Below are 23,966 nucleotides of genomic sequence, written 5' to 3'. Positions count from 1 at the left end.
GCTTTGTGCTAACTAGGAACTTTAGTTATCTCATATGTACTTAATTTAAACATGTGCCACACCCTACTTTCAGATTGATTCATTATTTAACTTGCTCTAATCTACTACTATTTTATAAAATAAATATATATCGTATTTGCAAACCACCACTTAATTGTCGCTATGCCTATCACTTTGTTTACAGGCATTTGATTGATATATTTTGCTAAGCTGAAAGGGGGCTGCGACTCATTGCTGCTACACTGAACGATAAGGAACAATAACTGAGGCAGACAAAGAATCTTTAGACAAGGAATATATTTTATGACAATACCAGATGAAGAGATAAAAACAGAGGGTCAGATTGATTTAAAATAAACAGAAACAAAAATAACAAACACACAAACTTCTGTTTGCCGTGTTATTTATTCAGACATCCTTCCAAAATGGTTCAATGGTTCCTACCTTTTTCATTGTTAGCTGGAGAATTTCCAGCAACATGGTTGGTGCACTCCAGTAGCTCTAATAAATATGGACATCATTAATTTTATACCATCACACAGTCTGGGAGTAGGCTAGGTTAAAGAAAACTCTGTTTAAAAGCCATGCTTTTTAACTGTCTTGTATGCAAAAAAAAAAACCAAAAGAGTTTAAAAAAACTCTTATTTTATTTCATTTTTTAAAATAAAATTGCAAACATTTTACTTCAATTATGTAATATTAAAATAAACATTAAGAAGTATTACAATATAAAAAAATACAACATTTCCTAAAACAAAAATTTAAATGAGGTGGCCAGTAACCAATCATTTTTTTAAAATACCAACACTTACAACTGTACCCAGAGAAAACAAATCTCTTATCAGACACACGGTTCCTGAAAAGAAGAAAAATAAAATAGAAACATACTTAAACTGTAAAAGTGTTATAATTTAACCTATACTTGTACTTCCAAGGCTTGTGCTTATTCTTTTGAATTCCAATCACAAGATGTTCCTCTGATTGGGGCTCAACATGAAGAATTAAAGGCATCCGAGTTGATGAGTGCAGATTAAGTGTTAGGAAATCAAACACAACCTTATACTGAACATCAAAACAGACATTACTTATTGCTAAGACAACCCCAGAAGGATACTTCCGTGTCAGCAGGTAGAGACATGGTTCATGAATTACACTGGTAGTAGTGTCCTGCCACAGAACTGACTGGTTCAGATATTCATTTGAATCAGCTGCTTGAAGATCACAGATACAAAGCCTGAGATCCACAGCAGTATTTGAACACTTCCGATAAATACTATAGGATGTAATGCGGTCAAACCCCAAAAACAACATTGTCTCAAGGTTTTCTTGGTTGCTGAAGTGAATGCTCACTGTGAACTGCTCTTCTGTGCGACCGGTAGACTTTGGTGCCCTGACATATAGGTCAAGATTGACCATTACCTCATTTTCAGACACCTCTTCTACTTTCACATCATCAAACCTGGTAGCTACCAGTCTCTGACAGGCTTGTATGGAATTTTGCTGCTCCTGAAAAATCTGCCGGTTCATTTGAGCCAAAGCAAACTCTGCAAACAAGGCATGATAGGAGTCATTCAGCTGTGGTGTGTAGTGATTTTGGCAAATACACAAATTGGGCTGAATTCTAGGGATGTCCTGGCATGTCCTGTTGGCTGAAACAGGGCTCAGCAGCCCATCCCTGTTCACATTGTATATGAGGTCTTTGGTGTCTGTGAGGTGGCTTGCTGATGGCAGCAAGCTCTTAACAGTGTGATGGACGTCAATGAGGCTCACCAGCCTGTGCTGGTTGGTAAGCAGGGACCTCATCTTGTCCTTGCCCAACAGAATGGCCGCTTGATCTGGGACAATGACAAACAGGTGAGTATGGAACAACTCCACCTGAGATTCTCGGGAGGCTGCCACAAAGCGGCCGTAGTTATTGCCATGATCTGAGAGAATGAAGGTCACAGTGTTTTGCTGATTAGCCAGAAAGGTGACGTGTCTTGCCAGGTCCTCATCTAGTTGCTTTAGCCTGATCCCAGTGTCTTCGTGAGCTGTATCCAGGATAAGAAAAGAAAATGCAGGCTTTTGCAAATGGGAGAAACGTGCTAGGAAGTACTCCATGTACTGAAGGAGATAAGTATGCTGATGTATTCCATTGTAGCAAATGGCATCAGGTCCATGGAACATATCTTTAAACCCGTTTTCCTGAAGTATTTCACAGCTGCTGTAGGAGACATCTGTCCTGTCAATTCCAGCCCTTTTGGTTGCTTCTACGAAAAGTTTCGTCCTTGTTGAATGGGGCGCGGAAAAATTGAGAGCCCTCTGCTCTTTTACTAGACCCCACTCCCACTCCCAGCACATATCCTCAACATAGAGAGTCTCATATCCAAAGGCTTTGAATTTGCCCAGGGTTTCATTGAGATCCACCGTCTTCAGGTGAAGCACAGCGGAATCAAAAGCCTTGCCAGCAAACAGGGCCTGAAGAGATTCAAAAGTCCTGCTTTTGATTCCCTGAACCAGTTCGAAATCAAACACCCGACCTGTTTTGAAGACGTCTTCATTTAATGTCCTAAACGTACCGACTGTTTTCTGAAGAATGCGAAAGAAATGGTGTCTGGAGACTGAATCCAGCAGCAAAATGTTGACGTTAAGCCGAACTTGCTTTGGAGTTGCAGTCCTCTTGGCTTCTTCTGTTGAGCGCAAAACTGGAGGGAGAATAAGAAGCTGCTTGACCAGCCTCCCTTTCTGATTTCTGCACTTGAGTAAGCAGTATCCATGATGATAGACCATATAATCCACCAGTAGTTTTGCGTTAATAAAAGCTGCAAGCAGGTCTGCTGAGTTAAAGGATTCCCACTGGTAATCTCCTGTGTCTTCTCGGTATAACCCTAAAAACAAAGGTCCTGTGCACAGGTCACTGTGACATGTAACTCTGGGGTTACTTGGATTGTATTTCTGAATGAAAAAAAAAACAATGAAAAATGTTGTTAACACAGGTCTGAACTGATTCAGTGAAGATTCGATTTTTGTTAGGTACCCTTTATAAATGAAGTACTGTACAGTACTCTCTCAGTATACTGCCCTGTTATGTTTCTAAATAAAAAGGGCATTACAGAAAGATGTTTATGACATCAGCACATACAGTACAGATTGCAAGCTATGAGAGACTAATATAGTACAAAGTATCCATTTAAGACCACTGACACAGTCTATTTTGTGACCATAACAGAGATAGTACGGTAGTAGCACTTTATTACATTTTGAGACTTACATTAATGGCACAAATAATGTCCGGGTGTTTTTGAGAACAGTTTGCAGGCCTGTCGGTGAATAGTTTTTTCATCAAGTTGCAAGACCCCGGTATGAAGTCTGCTCTGCGACACTTCACTGCTTCTTTGTCGGGTGCATTGATGCTGGGGTCCAGTTTAAAAACAGGGCAAGTGTCAAACTGGGCTTCATTCCTGCTTTCTGTTCTGTCCAATACAACTTTATTCTATTAAACAAATATACATATATGTTAGTATGAAAGAGTTAATATGTTTTTTTTTCTATTGTTCTCTTATCAACTTTAAATACTAAATTTGAATGTCATCTCACTGTTGCAACCTACAAACCATCTGAAATTAAATGGATTGCTGCTGTCTAGCTAATTACCTGTTTTCACTCTGTGAAGCTAAACGGCACATACTGATCCCTGGAGGTGAAACACAGCACATGGCCTTGTCTGGTGCCTGACTAGGAGCTGCTGTGGCTCTGTGAGGCAAACCAACCATTTATAAACCAGGACAGTTAATCTGCAATATTATGTACATCCTTTTTTTTTTTGCTTGACTCACAATGTATAATGCATTGCAGAAATTATTCAAACTTGTCCAAAAGCAGGTGATTCAATTCACTTAACTGGGAGGAAATACTTTTTAAGTAGCTGGTGAAACAGCTTTCTTTACATTTTTTAATTAAAGACATAAACCAACAATATGTTTACTTTACCACACTTCGTTCAAAATCCTTATGAACTTGCATAGGGATCACAATCCTATCTTCAATTAACCATACATAGATCTGAAAATAAATATACATACAGTTAGTTATTAACAAATTGGGCTATTCCATAATTATTTGAAATGTATCATTGCTGTATTTTCCACAAATCGGATTGATGAAAAGTAAATAACAGCCAACAGCAAATATTTAACTTCAGTTTTGTTTTGTTCTCAGTGCTGCCACCTTCTGATGCACTTTTGTAATACAGTGGTTTCTTTGTTACTGATTCAAGGTTTTAATGGATTATTTCAACAAAAACCACAAAACCTGTGCACAGGAACCACAGTTTGTATTATTTATTTATTTATGTATTGCTATAAAAAAGCAAAATCCAAGTCAAGTCAATTCTAACATAGATTTATTTGGTACACGTGAAAGTGTATTACTGTAACGTGCAGTCAAAAAACTACTTTAGGAAGTTATTATTTTCATTATTATGGATGTTATTTGTTTGTTTGTTTATTGTTTAGTTCAGAATGGAAGGACATGGAAATGTATAACACTGATTTAAAAATAAAGGCAGAAAAACAAACAAACAATCTAATATGTTTAGCTGCTGTCCTGTAACATAACATTTCAAATCTTTAAAATACTGCAGACCAAAGAAAAACATCTAAACACAGGCTGAGAAAGGTCATTTACACTCTCTATGAATCTGCAAATGTCTATATGTATAATGTAAAACAATTATGGTATATATGCATTTATATTAAAAGTATTAATGTCGGCATATCGCCATGGTCTTTAATAATGTATATAACTGGCTACTCAGCAAGAAATAATAATGGCATTATTGATTCATGTAAAAAAAACTATAATTGAATACATTTAAGTACAGTCGGCCTATCACATAGTTAGAAGACAGTCGGTGTAGCTTCCTACGCCTGTGCGGATGCACCTGACAGCGAACATTCGGGTTCCAATGACCTTACTCTATTTGATTGTATCTCTGTTAAAAATCACAACATACAGAAAAGTCATTAACATCAAAAATATATTTTGTACCGGTAACAATGTTGTCGGAACTTACCAATGGTGTGATAAAAGAAAGAAGAAACAGGATCAACAAAACGATTTTGACTTTTAAAACACTTCCGAATTGTCGCATAGTACAAACCCTTTGTTTTCTAGTAAAGCTCTGTTACTAGGATGACTTATAAGCTGCTTTACTTAAAATGTCATTTCATTTTAATTTAATATAGCACTGTCAGTCGAATTAGTAGGCTGTTAAAATTATTGTTATTTACTTATGTTCATTATGTCACAAAACATATGCCTAAACTCTGCTCTAGTTTTTCGGTCTTGAAAGAAGCCGAACAGGACTGTAAACTTCAAAGGTGCTTTCGGATTGATTCTGCGCAGTTGAACTGCGCAGCTCGCACCAGGACTAGCGTCCCCCAGCTGGTAGTTTCAGGAATCAAACTCGGTTGCTGTTTACATGAGGAATGTATACTGGTCTGTGCGCGTACATACATAATTTCAAAGACTTCCACCTCCTTTTCTATTCTGTTGTTCAGACTTATTTGATTATAGAGACAATGTCGGAATCCTTGTAAACACGAACACATGAATGAAATTAGCGATACTTTGTTCTGTTTAATTCAGTATTGCTGAAAACAAGATGAAATATAAACGCTTTTTGAAATCATTCAAATAAAAATATCGACACCGATACATAGAAAGCAATATTTCATATAGTAGTGTGTACAAATCACACTGTTGGTCACGTAACGACAAGGTATGCGCTATTTCACAGGACTAATCCCTATTTCAAGGGGTATTCTCCTATTGCTGCAGTTACCCTTATAAAAGTCTCCCATAGTATAGCCAAGTGTAATAAAGCATAGTAAAAACACGGAAAACCATTGCAATGCAGGTAAAGCATTTGGTAAATTTGTACAGCTTGATGTAAAGTTTTAACAGACACAAAGCAATCTCAGCACATAACAGGCAGAAGAAGTGATAATGAGGAGCAAGGCTGGGCGGCTGGGCAAACAAAACAGAAGGAGAGTAACAGGTGCAGCTGATTCAAGAGAATTAATATAGCAATGACTGCCCTATAACAACAGTACAATATTTAGCGCTTGCATACATACATACATATATACATACATAAAACGCCCTGTGCTCTTAGAAATGTTGTTATGATAGGATGGGATTTTTCTACTTTCCACTTCAAAAAAGATCCACTGCAGTGTTTACACTGTGCAGGCCTACGTTTTTGGCTCACATAGTTCGTTAATTAACGTAAACTATCGGCTCCTCTTCGAGTATTTCCCAGGTGTGAGTGCAGTCAGCAGGCGGAGTGAGAGAGCAGCTGACTGTGGTATCTGTAAATGGAGAAGTGAGTTTGATAGTAAATCAATCAGTTCGAGTCGGTGAATGGTCTCACGTGCACATCGAAATTTGTTTGATTATAACAGTACACATATTCAGCAAGAGAAAACATGAAGGGCGCTTGCTGGTAAGTTTTACACCGTAACAGTTAAGACAATGAAAAAAAAAGTATTGTCGTGAATTTTTATAAATAAGTGAAGGGAAGTTTTTGGTCTGGGTAGGTTAAGGATATCTTTAAATGCTGTATTCACACATTTAGATGACAAAACACTTATCGTGGGACACGATTGTATTGTTTTGTGTACTTTTTTTTTTTTTTTTTTTTTTAAATAACAGCACATTTTCTCCTTGTATATTTATTGTTCAATGTACAAAGTACTTTTAAGATGCTTCATTTTATGTATGGTTAAAACAAACGTCTCTATAGTGCATTTTAATAAAAAACAAACCAGTTCACATTTACGTACGTAGCAAACATTCACTGCAAAATGCATTGTTTAAAATGAACACAGTACAGTAATTGTTTGATTAACTACGCCTGTTTGTAGATTATAACCATAACACAAAGTGTTTAACGCGTTTTTCTTGTGCTAGAAGTAACAGTCGTACATGTTCAAATACCTTATAATTGCTAATGTTGTGGCAGTGTGCCGTTGTAAAACGTCCATCACTCCACCATTGTTCATATCCCAACCCTCTCTCTTCCTTCCCTCATTAATATTCTATCTCTTAACCCATCTCTCGCTCTCGTTCCACTAATTAATTAAGATGTTATAGACCATGATATGTGATGCAGACATCTAAAATGTCATTTACAGTAGACCCTGATATTTATCTTATACAGGCATCTTTGTAACTTGTATCAGATGAAATGAGCTAATCTTTTACATACCGTGTGTGTGTGTGTGTGTGTATATATATATATATATATATATATATATAAAATGAAAAACGTTTGCAATATCATTTTGTAGTTTGATTACATGATGTTAAATAAAATATCTAAATTATGTTCACATATATATATATATATATATATATATATATATATATATATATATATATATATATTTTAAATGTTGTCTCAATCCTAAAATTCTAGGAGATGCAAAACATTTGGCCTTAGCGCTCTCTGTGTGTGTGTATCATACAAAATATATAAGTGCTATGAAGATACAAGCCACTCACACCCACCCTATACAATAGTCTACATATATAATTTAAAAGTTTAGTTGTTTGTCAATATGTAAAGTATGTCTTATCTGTCAATTTGCAGTACTGATAACCTCATAGAAAAAAACATGTGCAAGCACCAAATAAACTAATGCAGCAGCACTCTTAATTGTGATGAAAATACAAATAACTTGACTTTTATTAGCCTGCGCTTGCTCGGATGCATGGGTGTTTCTCATTTGTAGCAAAAGCATTGGCAAAGGTTGTAGTTGGTCATGCAGATTGATCAAAGAAGAAAATGCAGGAGATTGAATTTACAATAAAAACTGACCGGGGGTGGGGTGGGGATTTGCAGCGCAAGAATCAAAACAAGACGTTGTTAATCAGTCCCAAACCTAAAGTATTTTTCTAATTGCGTGGCGTTATGTTAACGACTACCTGCAGCAGGAAGCTTGGCAAATAGATCTACTGTGAAATTACTCAAGCAGGTATGATTGTCATCTCAGAAGTAAAATGTAATGCAATACAGACACATTTGCATTGGGGTGTGAAGAAGAGAACTTTGTAGTGTGGCATCCTTTTGTGTTGCGTGGAGACAAAGCATTGGTATCAAACAACACCTACCTACTGTCTGACACACATTACAGCAGATCATATCCATAAATCATTCATGAGACCGGCAGTACGTGCTACCTCTATTTACTGGCACAATAATGGTTATGAATATGGCCTTTTGTACAAACATAAAGCATCAGGGTTCAAAATACTGCACCATGTCATTTCTTTTAGGACACTTCCTAAATGCCAAGAAAATAGCTTCTAATGAGATATCTTAACCACAGATTATGGGAAATTGTATGATTCTACATTTGCACAGTAAGCATGTTTTATTTCTCTGCCAATTAACTTGATACCCTGAAGGTTTATAAATCTGTTTAAGCCAATAATATATTGACAATATCAGAGGTCAATACTAGAAAAACAGGCCAAATATTAATTTCTTTGCTTAGCTGTTTTATTGTATCAAAATCACTTTTTTTCTAAATGTATCATTCCACTTCCAGTCCATATATTCCAGTCCCCCAGAGTACAGGTAGTTTCACATTTGAAGACATTTGCTTTGTCCTTGATACAGCTAGAACACGTTATCTTTTATATGGTAATTTTTTTTTTCTTCGACAATGTATTTATGACCTTTTGTTAAGACAAAAAGTCTCACAATTTAATACAGTAACTATCCCAAACTATGTAACCCTAATATGCTTTGTTTTATATCTTGTAGAGAAAATGTGTGTAGGGCAATTTCCAGTTTTTTTTGTATTAAGCACTTTGTGAAGAACTTAAAGAATAGTGACGGTTTTGTGACTAAAAAATAGCTATGGGGAGGGAGTTGCTTCAGAGTCTTAACAAAATAGAGAGCAGTCACTGCCAGAAATCACCAAGGCCTCCTCAGGGCAAGATATGAAAGAGACCCTACGTGTCCAGCCCAATAGGTAATATGGTATTTTTAATGCCCATTAAGATAGTGCGTGAGGTTTTAAGAGCTCTAGAATTGTAACTGCAAAAATAAAAAGATCACCAGTAACATGTTCACTTTAGTCAATAGTCAAAGTTTTTTTCTTTCTGAGCTTTTGTCTATTGGCTAGTCTACAAATGGGCGAATAGCCTTATCTACTAGTTGAGCGTCCCCTGTAATGCTGAGATAAGAAATAGGATGACCACTGCATTGCATTTTGGTCCTTTCCAAGTTTTACTGTGGACATAATTATTCATAATTGAGCAAGTGCAAGCAATATACTGTAGTGATCTTAGAAGTACTAAAAGATATGTATTAAATTAAATGACAAACGTTTAGACTAGAAGTCTCTTCGTATTTCTAAATTCAGCACTATTGAGTGTTTAATAGTTATGGATCAATAGTCAGTTTTGCAATAGGGTTCTTCCATCCCTGATATGAATAGCTTGCAGTATGAACTGTTGCTTTTATTTGTGCAATTGTTGTTTTCTCTTTAAATGTAACACTTAAATACACTCCAGGGGAATTTGCTGGGTGACCTTGGCCTCCTTTAAGTGAATTAGTGATTTTTTTCCAGGTGTTATTGAGTATTGACTTTCTTCTTTGTCTTTCTCTACATTTATATGAAATCCTGTTCTTGCAATAATTGCTGTATCTTTGGAACCTGTGCCTGAGGATTTTTATATTTGTATTCCATATGACACCTGTAATGGATTGTTAATATTAGGAGTAGATAAACTCATTACCTTTTGTATTACAGATTTAATACTGCATGTGCAATCCAATGATGAAGTACTTTAGGACTTGGTCAGGGTCACATTTGTTGAATTTAGTAATTAAGGACATGGCTGCTACTAAAGATCTGGAATGGATTATTGATGTTGCCTTCCTGTTGTGTGTGTTTTTTTTGTTTTGTTTTTTTTTGCGGGGGTGGGGGTTTGTTTTGTGATGTTGGCAGTTTTATTTTCTTGACCAGGATTGTGAAAATTGCTCACTTGAGTGAAAAAATACATATTGTTTTTAGTAGTTTCCAATTATTAGTAACACAAATACTGTAGCTGAAGTTCATATAGACTAAAAACATGCGGACATGCATGTAGCTAACTGGTGTTGAAGTGGCAGTGACGGTGATGAGTGTTAAAGCATCATATTACGCTGCAGAAAATGTTAAATGCTGCTTAGACTGATGGACCCTACTTGTGCAGCCACCTGCAGTGCATTAAAATCTGTCCTGCTCCAAGCAGAGAGAGTTTGTGATTAATGTTGTTTAAAACTACTAGGGCCAGAATTCAATCTATTTAATTAAGTCAAATTAAGTTTATGGTGCCGCTATACTAAGATGACCCACAAATGTATATAATTAATAGAGAGAGAGAGAGAGAGAGAGAGAGAGAGAGAGAGATGTATCTAGATATAGACAGAGAGAGAGAAATTTAGTGGTAGTGCTGTATGTATGTGTGTATATAAGTGCTGATGCAATTGGGATGAACAACACTTTAATATCTCAAGGCATGTGCAAAACAACTGTGTAGCTTTTTCAAGACTATGTGAACTATTTTACTGCTTGTCATAATTGAGAGATACAGCAGGGGATTTGGAGGAAGAAGTTGCATTGCAATTTTTAAGCTCTCCATATGAAATTCAGCATCCAGTGTGCTGTATGGGCACTCTGCCCTTTTTGGATTGGAGATTTTACTAACAATTGATCTATAGTGTGTTTTACTTGACTGGTCGTTATCATTGCACCGAATGGAAACAACGATCAGTTGAGCTGCCAGTTTTATAAGAGTCAGACAGCCTCCGCCAAAAGATTGAAAAATCTGTTCTGTCTAGGCAGCCCTTTGAGAGAAATTAAAGAGAAACCAACTGGAAAATTGGTCCAGAAAACATTGGGTAAATGAAGCTGAAAGAGGAAAGGGTCTTACTTAATATTATATAGTAATTTAAAAAAGGGCTATCTGTCCAAAGTAGCCATCTGTTTCTCTGTAAGCCTCATTTGCTTTATATATAGTGTAAGCCCAAGTTGCTTTTTAAGACTATAAAAATTGTGACCTGCTTTAGCAATGTGACACTTCGTACTGTTCGGTGAGCCAGTTTAAATGTTAAGTGTCTAGTTTTATAATACAAAGCTGAAAGTAATCTTCAGTACCTCTGCTCCGGGGTGGTCTGAATCTTCACACAGTGCACGTACCTTCAGCTGCCTTGTCTGATGTATAGTCAAGGTCAAGGCGTAGGCTTCATGCCACAGACAGTTCCTTCCTGCGTTGATGGTTAAGAGCAGATATTTGTTGAAGAATGTGAAGGTCAGTCTACGAGTAGGCCTTAAAGAATATAGAGCAGCACAGAAATGTATATTTGTTGAAGAAACTTTTTTTTTTTTTTTAAAGACTAAAACTGACTACAGAATTACTGTATGTTGTATCACATACATCTTCTCTTTTGAATTTCTTTGAGTTTGATTCTTTCAAAAAAGTGATGTTCAAACTTCACATACTGTACAGACACGTGCTGTTTTAGCCTGGGTATTGTGTGTGTGTGTGTATACAGTTGTAGTCAAAAGTTTACATACCCCAATGGAAATGTATAATTTCTAGAAATTTCTCAAACAAAGAATTTTAGGAAAAATCTTTTGTAGCAAAAGTTTTGCTTTTGAGGATGTGAGAAGAAAGATACAAGAAATAGATGTATACAAATATTTATTTCAGCAATTTTTGGGGGCAAAACTCCAAAAATGCTCATTCAAAAGTATTCATACCCTTTGATGCTATGATAGTATTGTCTGCAAGGTGCTAGAAATTTCAATATGATAATGTAGAACCTAATTCTAGAAAAGTATAGAAAATGCTGGATTGTAGGTGAACATTTTTAGAGAGTATAAAAGGCATAGGATGATTGCTGTCATTACCAATAAGTCAATATTGGAAAAAGTAAAGCGCTATCTGAAGGCAGAAAATTATTTATTGTCATAAGGCTGGAGAAGGATACAAGAACATTTCTGAGCATTTGAGTATGCCAATTTCAACTTTCTATTATCAAGAAGTACAATACTCATGGTACAGTCACAGCGCTCCCACGGTCTGGAAGAAAGAAGGTTCTTTTACCAAGAACAAGTAGAAGAATTGTGAGGAAGGTTAATAAAAATATGAGATTGACTGCCAAAGATAATCAAAGTGAATTGGCTGCAAGTGGGGATGCTGGGGTTTCCATTTCAACCATAGGTCGAGTATTGCATGGTGAAGGTGTGTGTGTGTGTGTATATATATATATATATATATATATATATATATATATAATTACAGACGTGCTCAAATTTGTTGGTACCCCTCCACAAAAAACGAAGAATGCACAATTTTCTCTGAAATAACTTTTGTCAGTTTCAAGTAATTGGCATCCACCATTGTTTATTCCATATTTAATAGAAATCAGACTTTGCTTTTGATTTTTTATTCAACATAATATTGTAAATAATAAAACAAATGAAAATGGCATGGACAAAAATGATGGGACCGCTAACCTGATATTTTGTTGCACAACCTTTAGAGGCAATCACTGCAATCAAACGTTTTCTGTAGCTCTCAATGAGACTTCTGCACCTGTTAACAGGTAGTTTGGCCCACTCTTCCTGAGCAAACTGCTCCAGCTGTCTCAGGTTTGATGGGTGCCTTCTCCAGACTGCAAGTTTCAGCTCTTTCCATAGATGTTCGATAGGATTCAGATCAGGACTCATAGAAGGCCACTTCAGAATAGTCCGATGTTTTGTTCTTATCCATTCTTGGGTGCTTTTAGCTGTGTGTTTTGGGTCATTATCCTGTTGGAGGACCCATGACCTGCGACTGAGACAGAGCTTTCTGACACTGGGCAGTACGTTTCGCTCCAGAATGCCTTATTATTATTATTATTATTATTATTATTATTATTATTATTATTATTATTTATTTCTTAGCAGACGCCCTTATCCAGGGCGACTTACAATCGTAAGCAAATACATTTCAAGTGTTACAATACAAGTAATATAATAAGAGCAAGAAGTACAATAACTTTTGTTCAAGCAAAGTACAAGTGTGACAAACCACAATTCAATAATACAGCAGATAATAGTGATAGTTACATCAGGGTATGATTAAATAGTGATAGTTACATCAGGATATGATTAAATACAAAGTACTACAGGTTAAACACTTGGCAGATTACAGTATTCTGAAGTACAGGATTAAATGCAGTAAAATAGGGGCAGATAAGAGCAAAATAAAGCACATTTACATGAAGGGTGATAGTGTCCCAGGATACAAACAGAGGAGTTCTACAGGTGTTGTTTGAAGAGGTGAGTCTTAAGGAGGCGCCGGAATGTGGTCAGGGACTGGGCAGTCCTGACATCTGTAGGAAGGTCATTCCACCAATGCGGAGCAAGGGTGGAGAAGGAGCGGGCTCTGGAGGCAGGGGAGCGTAGCGGAGGTAGAGCTAGTCTTCTAGTGCAGGCGGAGAGGTCGAGTGGGGGTGTAGGGAGAGATGAGGGTCTGGAGGTAGCTGGGTGCAGTCTGGTCAGTGCTAGTACAAGAGTCTTGAACTGGATGCGAGCGGTGATCGGGAGCCAGTGGAGCGAGCGGAGTAGTGGAGTAGCGTGGGCGAAGCGAGGCAGAGAGAACACCAGGCGGGCAGCAGAGTTCTGGATGAGCTGGAGTGGACGGGTGGCGGACGCAGGGAGGCCAGCCAGGAGGGAGTTGCAGTAGTCTAGGCGGGAGAGTACCAGGAGCTGGGTAGCATAGTTGGTGAGGAAGGGTCGGATTCTTCGGATGTTGCTCAGGAAGAATCGGCAAGTGCGTGCCAGAGTGGAGATGTGCTGGGAATAAGAGAGGCAGGGGTCCAGGGTGACTCCAAGGTTCTTAGCTGAGGAAGAGGGAGAGAGTGTGGTAGATTCAAGATAGTCTTGAGATTTCATTGTGCCTTGCACAGATTCAAGGCACCCTGTGCCAGGCGCAGCAAAGCAGCCCCAAAACATAACCGAGCCTCCTCCATGTTTCACTGTAGGTATGGTGATCTTTTCTTTGAAAGCTTCATTTTTTCGTCTGTGAACATAGAGCTTATGTGACTTGCCAAAAAGCTCCAGTTTTGACTCATCTGTCCAAAGGACATTCTCCCAGAAGGATTGTGGCTTGTCAATATGCATTTTAGCAAATTCCAGTCTGGCTTTTTTATGTTTTTCTGTCAAAAGTGGAGTCCTCCTGAGTCTTCTTCCATGGAGCCCACTTTCGCTCAAAAAGCGACGGATGGTGCGATCAGAAACTGACGTACCTTCACCTTGGAGTTCAGCTTGTATCTCTTTGGCAGTTATCCTTGGTTCTTTTTCTACCATTCGCACTATCCTTCTGTTCAATCTGGGGTCGATTTTCCTCTTGCGGCCGCGCCCAGGGAGGTTGGCTACAGTTCCATGGACCTTAAACTTCTTAATAATATTTGCAACTGTTGTCACAGGAACATCAAGCTGCTTGGAGATGGTCTTGTAGCCTTTACCTTTACCATGCTTGTCTATTATTTTCTTTCTGATCTCCTCAGACAACTCTCTCCTTTGCTTTCTCTGGTCCATGTTCAGCGTGGTGCACACAATGATACCAAACAGCACAGTGACTACTTTTCTCCATTTAAATAGGCTGAATGACTGATTACAAGATTGGAGACATGTGTGATACTAATTAAAGAAACTAATTAGTTTGAAATATCACTATAATCCAATTATTTATTATCTTTTCTAAGGGGTACCAACAAATGTGTCCAGGCCATTTTAGAATATCTTTGTAGAATAAACAATAATTCATCTCTCTTCACAGCTTCTTTGCTTTATTCTATGACATAGCAAAGGCATGCAAGTATACATGATAAAATATCTTTTAATTTCATCACTTTTCAGGAGGAATGAAGCATTATTTCAATGAGCTGTAAGGGTACCAACAAATTTGAGCACGTCTGTGTATATATATATATATATATATATATATATATATATATATATATATACACAGTGCCTTGCAAAAGTTTTCAGACCCCTGACCAATTCTCTCATATTACTGAATTACAAATGGTACATTGAAATTTCGATATTTTATTTTAAAACACTGAAACTCAAAATCCTATTATTGTAAGGTGACATTGGTTTTATGTTGGGAAATATTTTTAAGAATAATAAAAAACTGATGAAAGAAATTGCCATAACGAGGACACCATTACCTTACCATTGGCCTTCACCTGTGAACCATTAAAGTTGCTGTCACATTTTCTGGATAAAAACCCCACTGTTGAAGGATCATTGGTCAGGCTGTGAATCTGAAGGAAAATGAAGACCAAAGAGCATTCTACAGAAGTTAGAGATAAAGTAATACAAATGCATAGATTAGGGAAAGGGTACAAAATAATATCCAAGTGTTTGGATATCCCAGTGAGCACAGTTGGATCAATAATCAGGAAGTGGAAGCTGCATCACACCACCCAGGCACTGCCAAGAAAAGGCCATCCCTCAAAACTCAGCACTCAAACAAGAAGGAAACTTGTGAGAGAAGCCACAGAGAGGCCAACAATCACTTTGAAGGAGCTACAGAGTTCAGTGGCTGGGAGTGGAGTAATGGTGCACCAGTCAACCATATCAAGAGCTCTGCATAACACTGGCCTGTATGGGAGGGTGGCAAGAAAGAAGCCGTTACTCAAAAAGTACCATCTGAAAGCACGTCTGGAGTTTGCCAGAAAGCATGAGAGTGACCCAGCTGCGATGTGGGAAAAGGTTTTGTGGTCAGATGAGACGCTTTTTGGCCAAAACTCAAAGCGCTATGTGTGGCGCAAACCTAACACTTGCCATGCCTCAAGACACACCATCCCTACAGTGAAGTATGGTGGCGGCAGCATCATGCTGTGGGGATGCTTCTCATCAGCAGGGACTGGGCATCTTGTTAAAATTGAAGGAAGAGTGGATGGAGCAAAATACAGGTAAATACTGCAAGAGAACCTGCTTCAGTCTGCTAAAAAACTGACGCTGGGAGGAAATTCACCTTTCAGCAGGACAATGATCCCAAGCACAAGGCCAAAGCAACATTGGAGTGGCTCAAGAACAAAAAGGTGAATGTCCTACAGTGGCCCAGTCAAAGTCCTGATCTCAATCCCATTGAGAATCTGTGGCACTATTTGAAAATTGCGGCCCACAAGCGTCGTCCAACCAACCTGAACAACCTGGAGCAAATCTGCCAAGAAGAATTGGCCAAAATCACTCCGACACTGTGTGCAAAGCTGGTACATACTTACCCCAAAAGACTTAAAGCTGTTATTGCAGCGAAAGATGGCTCTACCAAATATTAATGTGTGGGGGTTGAATACTTATGCAAGCAAGATATTTCAGTTTTTTATTTTTCATAAAAATATTTCCCAACATAAAACCAATGTCACCTTACAATAATTGATTTTGAGTTTCAGTGTTTTAAAATAAAATATCAAACAGAACGACATTTCAGTGTACCATTTGTAATTCAGTAATATGAGAGAATTGGTCAGGGGTCTGAATACTTTTGCAAGGCACTGTATATAGATATATAGATAGATAATGTATATATGTATGGAAAGAAAACAAAACACATTTCTCAATGTCTAAGGAAGTATTGTTGTTTCCATCTGAAATGTACTTTGCAAATCTGTGTTGAAGTGCATACGGTCAGACCCTTTTTAATGATGCACGAATATCCTGGTAAAATATACCTACACTAAAATGCAAGACAAGTGTTGATACAACATACACACAGACATACATATTTTTTATTATTATTTGTTTATTTAGCAGACGCCTTTATCCAAGGCGACTTACAGAGACTAGGGTGTGTGAACTATGCATCAGCTGCAGAATCACTTACAAGTACGTCTCACCCGAAAGACGGAGCACAAGGAGGTTAAGTGACTTGCTCAGGGTCACACAATGAGTCAGTGGCTGAGGTGGGATTTGAACCGGGGACCTCCTGGTTACAAACCCATTTCTTTAACCACTGGACCACACAGCCTCAGCGATTGCAATGATTACAATCATTTATAATATAATGTATTTTTATTTTACTGTTCATGATACTACAGCTTATTAGAATTCTTAAAGATGAAGTAGCTTTGTGGAGTTCTGTAATGTACTGTATTGCAATACTTTGTGTCGGAGCAAGTATACCTTACAACCACTGGTGTGTGAGAGGACCTGGCATTGTGTTGAAAGCTCACAGCACAGACATGTAGACTAAACCTCTGGGCCACTCGCACCAAGTAAAAGTAAGAGCAGTGATGCATGCATTGATTTGTCCAATGGTAGATTTTTTTTCTTTTCTTTGATGGCATAATTATAATGTGCCATATTTTAATAAAAATGGAATTTCTGCATTCCATAATCTGGTGGAGATTTTGTGGACCAATCAATTATAGAAAATGTTTGTCACCAACACACTGCTTAACAAACACTCCTACTGTATCAGCGGATGATATATGGATATTACATACAGGGGTGTGTGCCTGTGTTGATATAATAATGATTAGTAGCCACTGACATCCTCTAGTTTAGTTGGCATTACGTGATTCAGTTAAAATTGGCAGGATGTTAATGAAATGAACAAATGCTTTTCTGTTTGTCAATGACGTTCTTCTAACCTTGCAGATGAGCTGACACCTCTGTTATGCGGTCAAGATGGCATGCACTGACGTGCCGAGCAACAGCAGCAGGTAGGATAACACCAATGTGTTTACATACCTTCACCATAGCTGTTTATTATGAGTCTTTATGAGCTTAAGGAGTATATAGCTTCAATTACCATTTTATTTATTGTTTCTCCTTTCGTTTTGCTTCATGGTGATTTTAAATTATGTTGGTTGGGAGTGCTGTTGGTCTAATACAGAGGTATCCTTTTTTTTTTTTTTTTTTTTTTACCTGTCTACAACTGAACCTACTTCCTTAAAATCATGTAGTAAAGCATTCTTTCAACTTGTCTGGTCTCGCCTCCTCACCCTCTCTTTATATGTGTAGAGTAGGTTGGGTCAGCAGAGTTGAAAGGTCACATGGTTTGAGGAAGTATGTTCACTGATAACTCAATATTAACTAACAGAACCCAGAACCACTCCCAATGTGAACATCATAAAAAGACAAAGGAAAGATGAATAAATAAAACAAAATTTTAAAGCTTCTTGTTCACTACTGTCCATCGACTTTATTAGCTAATAACTTCCTTCAATATGTAAACAAATCTATATTCAGAACTCCCTTTAAACAGCACTGCTGGGCTTCTATTGTACGTTTTTACAAGTGTAACATTTCTGGCACAGTGGAATTATGTAGTCATAAGAGGGGAAAAAAGATAGATCCCACACAAAGGGAGTAGCATCATTACCTGAGGTGGTGATGAAAAAAAAGGCCACGACCAATTTTCTTAATTGCAGCATTCCTTTGGGATTGTGTATATTATTATTATGTATTTCTTAGCCGACGCCCTTATCCAGGGCGACTTACAATTTGTTACAAGATATCACATTATTTTTTACATACAATTACCCATACATACAGTTGGGTTTTTACTGGAGCAATCTAGGTAAAGTACCTTGCTCAAGGGTACAGCAGCAGTGTCACCCACCGGGGATTGAACCCACAACCCTCCGGTCAAGAGTCCAGAGCCCTAACCACTACTCCACACTGCTGCCCATATATACGGCTTAGCACTGCCTTGAACACGCAGTCGCTGATGACACGCTTGTAAGAGAGGTACTGAACTACGCCAGTAAACAGGACAGCGTCCACAAACCTGTGCAGCTGTGTGTTACTGTCCGTTTTCTTCTTTTGGATTTTTTTCTGAAGTGATTTAGGTACTAGGAAGCAGCAGCAAGATTTTATCTTAAAATATTTCCAGGTGCCAATTTATAATTCAATTATAAACAACAAGCAAAGAACCAAAAGAGAGAAGAGCACTAGAAAGTCAGATGGGCACTACTGTTAAAGAAAAGAAAAAAATGCAACAACAATCCCAGGTTATAAAGGGCCCATTATGTGCTCAGAAGTTAATGTGAGCTGCAGAGTAACCTCAAGAGGCACTGATACCAGCATGCCTTTTCTGTCATGAGGCTTCTTTTGCCAGTGTTGTTTGCAGTGCTGTCCATTTCAAAATATGCCAGTGATACATTCTGAACTGACTAGTAGTGCATTTTGTTTCCATCTGTTTGTGATCCATCCCATTACCTTCTCCGAATAAAGATGTCAAACCAGTATCGCATCTTATTTCTTAATTGCCATTTCATTTCTCTGTCTGCCTCCTGATAAAGCACTTTACGACTCTCAAATCTGCATTCTGTAAGCTTTCTTTGACGCAGAACTGCAAACCAATAAAAATTGAATCTATCATTTGAAGTGATGATTACCACAACTATCTTGCTGTGGGCTCTTCGTGTGCTTGGGGGCAGTGAGCAGGATTGCCAACTATTTTTACAAAAACCCGCCCACTTCCTGAAAACCCACCCAATCATAGCGTAAGTTGTGACATCACAATCACCTCTTATGTTCCCCATTGTAACAAATAGCAACTACACTGTTTGCAATTGCAACTCTTTTGTGTTTTATGTGCTTAATTACCAGGGATCCTAGGAATCGGTTTGCTGCGGAAAAACACAGATTTTCTATGCTGTCGGGTAATTTTAACTATAGAACTCAAACCTAAATATCAGGTTATTAATGGGTTATTACTAAATATCTAAAATATCTAAACTTTTCAAAATATATCCAAATGTAATGTCCGCACAAATGCCCAAAACTAGCCCAAAAAATAGGCACCTGCCTAATGCCATTTTTTTCACGCACAATACAAAAAATACAAGCCCAATTGGGCGTGAACCCACCCAATCTGGCAACACTGGCAGTGAGTGGATTTGATCCCTTTTAATCCTGTTCCATAATGGGAGGAGTTCTGCTTAACTTGAATGTTTGTTTATATTGGCTTTACTCTACATCACCACCCCCACCAAGCTGTTGATTTGGAGTTCTGACTAGTTCAACTGAACATAGACTCGAAGACAGGGAAATATAATATTGCTAGAACCAGTTTGTCAAACTTAAATGTTAAGCTGTTATAAATCTAGAGAACATTTGTCAAAGACATACTAGAATGATTGTTTTCATAACTGTTTTTTTTTTTTTTTTTTTTTTTTTTTTTTAATTATTTTTTATATAAAGTTATGTTAACAAAATAAGTATGTCGTGAGATACTGGACTTTACAACTTGGGATGCAGCTGTCTAGTTTGGCAGAAACTGTGGATGAGCATGTGAAATGCGAATCTCAGTAAAAGAAGTAGGCATTGTTTTAGGTTTATTTGTTTATTTAGCAGATGCCTTTATCCAAGGCGATTTTACAGAGACTAGGGTGTGTGAACTATGCATCAGCTGCAGAGTCACTTACAACTACGTCTCAACCGAAAGACACAATGAGTCAGTGGCTGAGGTGGGATTTGAACCGGGAACCTCCTGGTTACAAGCCCTTTTTTAACCACTGGACCACACAGCCTCACTGGTTACGTTTTAGGATTATGGATCTTGTCAGATGAACCCTGGACGCTTGCAACATTGCATAACGCAATAACAGTAGTGTATGTTCCTTCTCACTGCTTGAAGTTGACTGTTGCAATGCCTTCTATTTTTAGTAAGAATTCTTGCACAAGGCTTGCAAGTTTTTCTAAGGAAATCTAATCTGCTTTTTTTTGTGTTTTGATGTGCACCTAATCAAGCAAGCCTGCAAACCGATTATTGTTCCAGTATTTCAAATCATTGTTCCCTTTCAATAGGCTGCTGGTGTGTACTGATCTATTGCAGTTAGCTTTCAGTTCCCTCCATCTGATCAAGTAATCTGCCACTGGTCATAGTAATTCAAGGAACTTCGTTTTCATTTTTCTATAGTGATTGAGGTTTTTCCTTTCTTGTACATGGCTTCTTCTTTTTTTTTTTTTTTTTTTTAAATTTAGTCGTTGCCAATTAGTTTTTATTATTTTCTCCCCAATTTGAAATGCCCAATTTTTTTTTTTAGGCTCAGCTCACCGCTACCACCCCTGCGCTGACTCGGGAGGGGCGAAGATGAACACACGCTGTCCTCCGAAGCGTGTGCCGTCAGCCGCCCGCTTCTTTACACACTGCGAACTCGCCGTGCAGCCGCCTCAGAGCTACAGCGTCGGAGGACAACGCAGCTCTGGGCAGCTTACAGGCAAGCCTGCAGGCGCCCGGCCAGACTACAGGGGTCGCTGGTGCGCGGTGAGCCGAGGACACCCTGGCCGACCTAACCCTCCCTCCCCCCGGGCGACGCTCGGCCAATTGAGCGCCGCCCCCGGAAGCTCCCGTCCACGGTCGGCTGTGGAATAGCCTGGACTCGAACTCGCGACGTCCAGGCTATAGAGCGCATCCTGCACTCTAGCGAGTGCTTTTACTGGATGCGCCACTCGGGAGCCCCTGTACATGGCTTCTTAACAGTACTTGTAAACATACTTGGATAGATTTGTTTCTTTTATAGGCCTATATTTAAGAAACTCATTTTGACATTTTTTCAAATACTTTCTAATACAAAGTCCTTCATTTTATTCAATTACCAGTGCAAAGTTTATTTGCCAGTCTTAAGTTTAAATTGAAATGCCCCTGCCAGAGTATAATGGGAATCCATGGAAACAAGTTTCTGGCAATAACAATTTGGGTGTAATACAAATCAAATGTATCTGTTGTAACTGATTTCCACCCCAGTTAATCATTTTGGGAGTTTATAATTTGCTGTTTCAAAAAGACCGCACACTTTTTCACGCTATAAATTAAACACTCAAAGGTTGTCTGCAAACACCTGATGTCGGCTCTACTGTATAAATTGTCTCTGATGCAGATGCACACCCTTAAAATCCGCACACAGACCTTCACTTCTCGCACTCTCCTCATGGTCCAGGGATAAGAAACTGATATACTGTGTTGTAAATGTTGCCAAATCTGATGTACAATCGTATTTTGTGGGGGGGGAGGGGGAGTATGGAAACAACATTTTGGTACCAGGTGTCAAGTTATTTTTGTATTGTGAGAATAAAGCTGGCTCCATGGCACCTATCTGACGACCCTGGAACCTTTTGGTTCTATGACAGATTCAGTTATTGTGTGTGTTTCATTTAATGCTGAATAAAGGCTGCTTTACTGTATCTTGAAAAATTGTTTTGCCTAACCATTCCATAACCTTGCAAAAATAATTAGGGGTGATTTGAAGTAATACTCATTTTTTGTTACTCAGGAAATGAGACTTTTTTTTTTTTTTAGAAAAAGCTTGAGTTATTTTATTTAGAAGGAAGAAGACTGTAGACAGTTGATCAGTTTGAACGTACAGCACTGAGCTTGGTTGCCCTGCTTCCAGTGAATCACTAAATCCTTAGATAAGACCAAACATCTTACATTAACACATTTTCTAAAACGAGAGTTGTCCTCTTCAGAGAATTACTGTTTTGTTACATGAAGCCTGATAATGGCCATGTATTGACATCACCAATACTATTTTTATTTAGCTGACCAACCTCCTGATCATGAATCAGAATGGAATGAAATAATAATACAAAAAGGGGAAGGGGAGGACGTGTTGAAATTGTTTCATGCTGGCTGTTTCACGCTGCCGCATCGAAGTTGTTGTTTTCATGGAAATAATTCTTACAACATTTTTTTAATATTTTTTATAATGGAGTGTTAATTCTTGCAAATCAATTTTCAGATTTCTTTCTTTTTTATATTGGTGGTTGAAAAATCACCTTTTTTTTGTAAACTTCATTGATTTCATATGGCACTGTGAATAGGCAGCTTTTCACATTGATTTTTGATAAAATAAGCTTTTTCCAATGTACCCCTTTTTGAAGTGTTGTGCTGCAGTGTTGAATATGTAGCTGCTGGCTGTGGCAGAGTCGATGTTCAGATCAAGAATGACAGTCATTGTTTCAGGGCTGCAGTATATCTTTTTTTCAAGGCTGGTTGTTTGAAATAAAAGAACACATGCAGCATACGGTAGGTGTAATATCTGAGCTGCATCAGTGTAGATGTTAGTTGCTGAGCCGACCGGACCTGACCAAAGAAATTGCTTCGTACAGCACAGATATACAGCTAGCTTACGTAATTTCCTTGACCAAATCTGGTCTTATTTCCCTAGCATGAGAAGTTTTACTCAGTTCTCACAGGCAGTAAAGTGCTATACCCACGTATCACAGGGTCGAACAACAAGACTGGTGATGGCAAACGGCTGACGTGCACCAGCTATGTACAGCTTAATGTCAAGACTTCATTAACCCTGCGTTGATTCAGAGCTTACATTAAACACAGGAAAATCACACGATGTTTGCAGACATTTCCAATGATTTCTTTACCATTCAAATGGTAAGCATAAGTATTGTGTTGTATAATGAAAAGGAACACAGGCTGATGAAACAATAAGAGCTTGTGAATTCTACATAAACTCAGAACGTTCAATATGAAGGTTGGCAATGAAGTCACTTTCCAAAACAGTAAGTAATGATCCCATATTGTTGAATTCTCATTACACCTTGGAATGTGAGCTCAAGTGAGTAGATTATATTGTTTGTTTTGTTTTTTTTTCCATTTTAAAAAGGAAAACATTAGATCCAAATTAAGTTCTATGGGTTTCCCATCAGGAGATTAAATAACTGTTTTTATAGCACATCTTTTATGAGACTGATACTGAATAAAACCAAAATGTGCACGATAGCTATGGCTTTGATACATCTAACATCTGTCATGCAGTGCCCAGTAAACATGATTCAACCCCTCATCTGAAGCATTTACACCCTCTAGCGTATTTTATATTTTATTAATTTGTTTCTTGATTTAAACGGTGTTAGCGATATAATCTGATGGAAGGGGGGAACTGTAGG

At 38.0% G+C, this 23,966-nt stretch overlaps 2 protein-coding genes across 12 annotated transcripts in view; one reads left to right on the top strand and one right to left on the bottom strand.

Moving 5' to 3' along the window:
* Positions 1–279: 279 nt before the first annotated feature.
* Positions 280–6,232, bottom strand: LOC117408906 (uncharacterized). Of its 3 annotated transcripts, none has more exons than XM_034924479.2 (4): positions 6,136–6,232; positions 3,970–4,041; positions 3,251–3,472; positions 281–2,934 (listed from the first exon to the last, which is right to left on the bottom strand). In XM_034924479.2, the coding sequence occupies exons 2-4, from the start codon at positions 4,000–4,002 to the stop codon at positions 889–891; spliced, it is 2,301 nt and encodes a 766-aa protein (XP_034780370.2). In that variant the 5' UTR covers positions 4,003–4,041; positions 6,136–6,232; the 3' UTR covers positions 281–888. The 3 variants fall into 3 exon arrangements, with proteins under 3 accessions (XP_058874738.1, XP_034780370.2, XP_033870223.3); XM_034014332.3 differs by lacking the exon at positions 6,136–6,232 and adding an exon at positions 5,054–5,413; XM_059018755.1 differs by lacking the exon at positions 6,136–6,232 and having other exon boundaries at positions 280–2,934; positions 3,965–4,047.
* A 68-nt stretch (positions 6,233–6,300) lies between these two features.
* Positions 6,301–23,966, top strand: part of LOC117409413 (AF4/FMR2 family member 1-like) — an 84,953-nt gene continuing 67,287 nt past the window's right edge. For 4 of the 9 annotated variants that reach the window (XR_009321232.1, XR_009321285.1, XM_059018732.1 and 1 more), the window contains exons 1-2: positions 6,348–6,487; positions 17,706–17,770. Coding sequence is in view for 7 of the 9 variants with exons in the window: in XM_059018732.1 (XP_058874715.1) it covers positions 17,736–17,770 (35 nt within the window). In the remaining 2 variants the exon portion in view is untranslated. Of the gene's footprint in view, positions 6,488–17,705; positions 17,771–23,966 lie in introns of all 9 variants that reach the window. The other 5 variants (XM_059018742.1, XM_059018728.1, XM_059018722.1 and 2 more) reach the window with 2 other exon arrangements.

This window comes from Acipenser ruthenus, chromosome 1 (genome assembly GCF_902713425.1).
Source record: "Acipenser ruthenus chromosome 1, fAciRut3.2 maternal haplotype, whole genome shotgun sequence".
In the NCBI taxonomy this organism is placed as follows: domain Eukaryota; kingdom Metazoa; phylum Chordata; class Actinopteri; order Acipenseriformes; family Acipenseridae; genus Acipenser; species Acipenser ruthenus.
This window is presented reverse-complemented; position numbering and strand designations above follow the sequence as displayed.